Source organism: Lactuca saligna, chromosome 1, assembly GCF_052625555.1.
Source record: "Lactuca saligna cultivar CGN05327 chromosome 1, ASM5262555v1, whole genome shotgun sequence".
Lineage (NCBI taxonomy): Eukaryota > Viridiplantae > Streptophyta > Magnoliopsida > Asterales > Asteraceae > Lactuca > Lactuca saligna.
In genome coordinates, this window is record NC_136417.1 from 42,042,688 (window position 1) to 42,049,429 (window position 6,742).

The window sequence follows — 6,742 nt, forward strand, 5'->3', positions numbered from 1 at the left end:
AACATTTATTTGTCGTGCTTTTTTCGTGTTTGTCGTGTTTTCCGTGTTATGTATGATTAAATATTAATTAAATAAACTAATTTTTTATTATGTTATCTTTGTCGTGTCGTGTCGTGTTTGTCGTTTTTTAATCGGTTCGTTTTCGTGTTAGTTAAAAAAAAACACGACATCGTGTTGTGTCTTGTTCGTCTTACATAAAACATTATCGTGCCGTGTCATGTCAGACAAAAACACGACACGATGACCTGATTTGCCACCCCTACTCTTAGAGTTATATATCATTCCCTATAAATAAAGGGATCCTCGGAAGTATTATGATGATGAATTTCACTCAAACCCTTAGAGAAAAGTCAATCCTACCTTGTCATTCCCAACACCTTCAAAATCGTGACGCCGTGTTACGGTGGCTTCATTGCGACAACGTGGTACCTGAAGTTCCAACCGTTTTGAATTTTTGGAGCTTCGTTCATGGTGTTCATTGCATGAGTTGTTGTCAGATGTTGTTGATCTGAGTTATTTGGAAGCGACTACAAACGAAGAGTTCTACGTTGGACTCTTAACTCCCATCAAACAATCAATCGAAGAATGGTTTCTAAAAACCCTAAAAGGTATTAGTACTCGTGTATTAAAGTTGTATTAGATAGGTTGTTCATAGATTGAGTTTTTGCTTCCACTATCCCTTTAATGTTGTTTAAGGATCTTCAAACTCACGAATTATCGCAATGTATCCTTAAAGATGGGAGGCCTTGTGTTATAAGTTTAGATAACTTGATTTTGACAAGTTTCAGATCATTATTTTTTATTCATGTTGTTTTTTCTTATGATTTATATTGAGCTATATGATGTTTAGAAAAAATATACTTTTTTATTGCAATGTACCAAGAAGTTTTAAACGACTTAAGGAATGTAAACATTTTATGGAGTTGATGATGAGATATAGTCTCACACCTATGTTTTTTCAAATTAACCCAATATTTAGGTTATGTAAACATTTTATGGAGTTGATGATGAGATATAGTCTCATACCTATGTTTTTTCAAATTAACCCAATATTTAGGTTATGTATAGGTATGGAATCCACTAATTCTTATTTGTAATTATTTAATCTTTTTTATTGATTTTTAGTATTTATGTTGATCTGGTAAATAAATAATGATAAAAACAAACAGTAAAAAATATTTATTTTCTCTCGGTATAAATATAAAATCTAACAAAAGAAAAGAAAAAAAAAAAGCCACATATCCTCACCATACTTGAACAACCTTCCGCATATGTATAAACCTCTTTTCTCAAATCGATTTCACATATCGCAAATAACAATTACAGTCAACTGAACCCCACCATGAGCGACACTGCGTCCACCGCCGCTACCGCTACCGCTACCGCCACCGCCACCGCCTCCTCCACCACCACCGAAGCCTCTCCGATCACCAAAACTACCGTTGTCGGAAGATGGGCTGACGAGCCCGACGACGTTGTAGAGGAGCCCGAAGCAACATCCACTTCCTCTGCCACCGACGGAATTGTACTGGACTCTCTCGCCATCGATGAGTCCAAAAAAGTTAACAACTTCCTTGATGATCCTGAAGATGCCAACATTCAAGCTGTAAAACAAACACACTCCTTCATATTCATATTTTTCTTTATCCGATTCCAGTTCTAATTAAATTTACTTTATTAAGCTAGGGTTTTTAAATTGATTTTAGGTTACCTCCGGAGAAACACCGTATACATCTGCCGTGAGATTCGAGGATTTAAACCTTTCACCGGAGTTATTGAAAGGACTATACGTGGAGATGAAGTTTGAGAGACCGAGTAAGATCCAATCAATTAGCTTGCCGATGATTCTAACTCCACCTTTCAAGAATCTGATTGCTCAGGCACACAATGGTTCTGGGAAAACAACTTGTTTCGTGCTCGGTATGTTGAGTCGCGTTGATCCAAAGCTAGGCGTTCCTCAGGCACTGTGTATATGCCCAACCAGAGAATTGGCAATCCAGGTTACTCTAAACTTCAAGTTCTTGCTTCCTCCTCTTATATCCAGATTATAAAAACGATACAGATCCATAGATATTTTTATTTTTCAACAGCTTCCTGCCTCTTGAATCTGAGAGTCTATCTAGATACTTACTGATTTCATTATATCTTAATGATGATTCAGAATATGGAAGTGCTACTGAAGATGGGAAAGTTTACTGGCATAACATCAGAATTAGGTCTTCCTGCAGATAAAGCCAATTACATGCCAATCTCCAAAAGAGCACCAATTACAGCACAAGTAATTATCGGCACACCTGGTACAATTAACAAATGGATTGCAGCCAAGAAACTGGGTACCTCTCAACTAAAGATTCTTGTGTTTGATGAAGCAGATCATATGCTTGCAGAGGTGATCCTGTTATTAATACTATTTAACAATCTAGCTTTTGAGCTTTGTTATAGTTAGTGATTACTCATGTCATGTAGTTTATTCTACTTTTAGGGAGGTTTTAAAGAAGATTCTGTAAGAATAATGAAGGAAATCGTGAGGTGGAGTCCTAAATGCCAGGTTTGTTGTTGATACTTGATACAATGATGAACAATCATTAAAATTCAATTGGATTATTTGTTTTTAATGGTGTAACATAATACATGAAGCATTTAATGCACAGGTGCTATTGTTTTCTGCTACTTTCAATGAGAATGTGAAGGCTTTTGTATCAAAAATTGTTAAAGATCTTTTCAAACAAGAATACAATCAACTATTCGTGAAGAAAGAAGAACTGTCATTGGATTCAGTGAAACAATATAAAGTGAATCTACCTGATGAACTTTCAAAGATTTTGGTAATTAAAGACAAAATCATGGAGCTAGGGCAAAAAGTGGGACAAACAATTATTTTTGTTAAAACAAGAAAAAGTGCTGGAATGTTGCATGATGCACTTTCTGGCTATGGTTATGAAGTAACAACAATTCAAGGTGCTCTTACACAAGAAGATAGAGATAAAATTGTTAAAGAATTCAAAGATGGATTGACTCAAGTTTTGATATCAACCGATGTTCTTGCTCGTGGGTTTGATCAAGCACAGGTTTTGTAAAATTACAATTCTACCCCTGCTTTTATCTTTTGTGTTCTTTTTTCCTTTATAATTTATATATAATTATATCTTTTTTTTTTTTAATCAGGTCAATTTGGTGGTTAATTATGATCTTCCTATAAGACATGATCATCAATCTGAACCTGACCATGAAGTGTACTTGCATCGGATTGGAAGAGCAGGGAGATTTGGGCGGAAAGGTAATTTTACTTTTTTTTTAATATTGTAAAATTATAATACTTGAAATGGTATTAAATGAGTACATAAATACTTTATAATGTTATGTAATAGGAGCTGTATTCAACTTGCTATGTGGTGAAAGGGACAACATGATCATGGAAAAAATTGAGAGACATTTCAACCATTATGTTACTGAGGTAAAAATAAATAAAAATTATGGAAATATTTGTAAATAGTTTGGAGAATGTGTAGTTAATTTGATTTATACATTTTGTAGGTAACCTCATGGACAGATGATGAACAGTTTGAGGATGCTTTGAAGAAAGCTGGTTTGATGTAAAGATTTTACATGTTGGACATTTATTTGAAGCTGGTTTAAGTTATTTACTAAACTGCCATTTAATGGTTTTTGTATTGTTTGGTTGGGATTTTATATTTGTGACAAAAATTGGGAGTTATGAGAAGATTTAATTTGGAATATTTAGTTATATTGCAGTGGTGATTTTGATGTATTCATAGTTTTTCACTTTTGAGGATTGTGGATCTTCTTCAAATGGATTTCTTTTCTTATTTGGAAACAAGACATATTTACGAGCCTCTTATTTTTTGAAATATTTTTACTAGCAATATGTTTAAGCCTCACATTACAATGCCAGATAAATATATCTTTTAAATACCATATGAAGTTATACCTACAAATAAAATGATGATCTTATATAAAAAATGGACACTAGTTTATATCATATGCACACAAAATCATATCCGTTTAATATAAAAACATGTACTTTGATTATTATAGATCTTTTACCATTCTCCCCAAAATAAACAATACAACAAGAATAAATGGTGTGGTAGAAAGGCATTAGTTTCTTTGTTTTGAGGGGTATTTTAGTAATTCACTTGGTTTGTATCTAATACCCTTTCAGAGGTTTTACCTTTTCTCAAGCATAAGCTTGGATAACTAACAATAATTTCGAGAACACCGATTCAGAGGTTTTATCTTTGACCATGTCAACTGTAAAGCAAAACACATAAGAAAGCCTCGCTTAGCTACAATACAATCTCTCATGTTTTATTCCATCTTTGAGAAGTTGATTTAGATCGAGTCCTTTTAGTTTAAAAATAAAATGTAGTTTTGGTCCTTAGCTCAGATTATGTCATTTTTTATATATATATTTTTTTTCTTTTATTTACTTATAAAACCTATTGTTTTGATATAAAAACCCCACCTACTCTACACCCCTCACTCACCCTGCCGTCTTTTATCTCCATCATTCCGACATCCCTTGCTCGATGTACCCTTCTACTCAAACTAGAAGTCACTATACTATGACTTCCCTCTTATTTTTCTTATATTCACCCGACAAATACTAGAGAATCTCTTCTTCTCCCTCACTACAACCAATATTGCACTATTGGTTGTCTGATTTTGGCAACCTTCTATTAGATCTAAAGCAAAGGTTGTCATTGTTTTTTCAGGATCTTCATGTTGAGCGACAACAATGATAACCTTATCCTAAAGCAACGTTCCAACATAATTAAACCGATAATGAAGTTAGGAAACCCAAATGATGATTTCGAAGAGAAATGAAATGTTTGGAGTAGGTTGAAGACCATTTGGCCTGAAGTTGTATGGGGTGGAGCCGCCCGATACAGACTCGATAGTTGTTAGGGTTTTCGGTTATAAGTGTTCATAACTAAGTTTTCCAATGTATCACTTTCCTAACAGTTGAGTTGAGTGAGTAATATAAGATATCTATCGATTTTATCTGTGGACGTATGTCACATCGACCGAACCATGTGAATTCCTTGTGTCTTTTTATTGTCTTTCTGTGATTGTTTACTTAACATATATTAATTAAACACTAGCACTTTTTTCTAGTTACAATATTATGAGTATTTAAATAATTTAACCGATTAAATGTCACCGCTGAAATTATATGCAAGTATGCATTCGAGAGCATTTTAAGAGATTTAGTGAAGGTTTTGTGAAAGGTTGGCACAAAACGAAAAATGAAAATATTAACCAATGGAGCCTAGTAATATATTAATTGACAAGGGAAGAAGGTATTTCAATAATCTATATAGTAGAATCTCTATAATTTAATACTCAATAAATTAATAACCTCAATAAAATCAATAAATTATCCGGTTCTAACTTGAGACCAGTACAAAATTGGACCACAATTGATAAAATAATATTTTTTTTTGAAATCCCAATGTAAATATATAAGTCCCAACGAAACTATAAATTAATAATTACTAAAATATATCAGAATTCTAGGATCGTCTAGTAAAAAATGAATCTATAGTCACTTGTTTTATTGTGAACTTCAAATCTATATTGAGCTCATCTTTAAATCTCCCAATTGCACTTAAGAGTTGAGGCACTGTATTCTCGTATTGAAACAAAAAGTTGTGAAGAATTGTTGCCGCTTGCAATGCTTCTTTCTAAGTAACCGGTTCCAAAGGTATTGAATCATCATCAACTTCACCATCAACCGAATTTTGAACGGTATCCGCGATAATTTCTTAAATGCTTTGAACTTCGTAACATTCATTATTTTCACCTGGATAATCCAACAACTCATTCACTTCCATTTTGTGTCGATAATGCGTTCCCGTAAGAAAGTTCTCAAGCTTACAAATGTATTCTCCAGAATTTACATCGTTTAAATTATTTGAGCCGGTTGGATTAGCCGAACAAATTTTACAGTGTCGAAATCAATTTGCTATGGACTTTTGTTTCACATTTCTCCAACCCGAGACGGCCAAGTTGATGACATCTAAAATAATAATCTTTTTTGGGGAATAAATGGCCAACTCATAACCTTCCAAAATCTTACGATAAAACCTTTTACGGTAGTACATTTTAAAGACTCTAATTATCCCAACATCACATGGTTGAATTTTTGAAGTCATGTTTGGTGGTAAAAAAAACAACTCGATGTTTTGCAACCCTTGTATATTTTTTGAATGGGCTAGACAATTATCTACCACCAAGAAAAATTTTGGACCATGCATTTGATCATCTAGACAACGAACATATTCTTCGAAAAGCAACCCAATCATCCATGCTCTTTGGCACCTTCGACCCGACCATATGAGTTTTCAAGGCATGTCTGAATTGAGTCAAAGATGATTACTTGATGAATAAAAGATTGTTGATTTAGAGTTATATGAAGACCGTATATATGGCAAGGAAAAACGAGTGAGATTTATAAGTGGTATTCATACAACCAAAGGACCACTTGACTATGTACACTTAGATTTGTGGGGATCGGCTCGAGTTTCTTCGAAAGGTGGAGTTGTTTATATGCTCAGTATCATTGATGATTTCTCCAGGAAGGTGTGGTCTTTCTTCTTGAAACATAAGGGGGATGTTTTTTCTACCTTCAGAAATTGGAAAGTACAAGTTTAAAAGAAATCAGGATTGGTGGTAAAGTATCTTCGCACGAATAATGGAGTTGAGTTTTTATCAGAAG

General features: G+C 33.7%; 1 protein-coding gene across 1 annotated transcript; it reads left to right on the forward strand.

Annotated features, from left to right (window-relative positions):
• The first annotated feature begins 1,273 nt into the window (after positions 1 to 1,273).
• On the forward strand, positions 1,274 to 3,769 carry LOS4 (P-loop containing nucleoside triphosphate hydrolases superfamily protein). Its single transcript, XM_078982490.1, has 8 exons — positions 1,274 to 1,606; positions 1,707 to 2,000; positions 2,162 to 2,389; positions 2,483 to 2,548; positions 2,652 to 3,068; positions 3,166 to 3,277; positions 3,369 to 3,454; positions 3,535 to 3,769. Exons 1-8 carry the CDS (start codon positions 1,343 to 1,345, stop codon positions 3,595 to 3,597), a joined length of 1,530 nt encoding a protein of 509 aa, XP_078838616.1. The 5' UTR covers positions 1,274 to 1,342; the 3' UTR covers positions 3,598 to 3,769.
• Positions 3,770 to 6,742: the final 2,973 nt, after the last annotated feature.

Bases quoted from the DNA above. Each gene is read 5' to 3' on its own strand.
- LOS4 (XM_078982490.1), top strand. From the start codon at position 1,343: ATGAGCGACACTGCGTCCACCGCCGCTACCGCTACCGCTACCGCCACC. The intron at 2,390-2,482 runs GTGATCCTGTTA...TTCTACTTTTAG, and splicing joins CAGATCATATGCTTGCAGAG to GGAGGTTTTAAAGAAGATTC. The intron at 3,069-3,165 runs GTTTTGTAAAAT...TTTTTTAATCAG, and splicing joins GTGGGTTTGATCAAGCACAG to GTCAATTTGGTGGTTAATTA.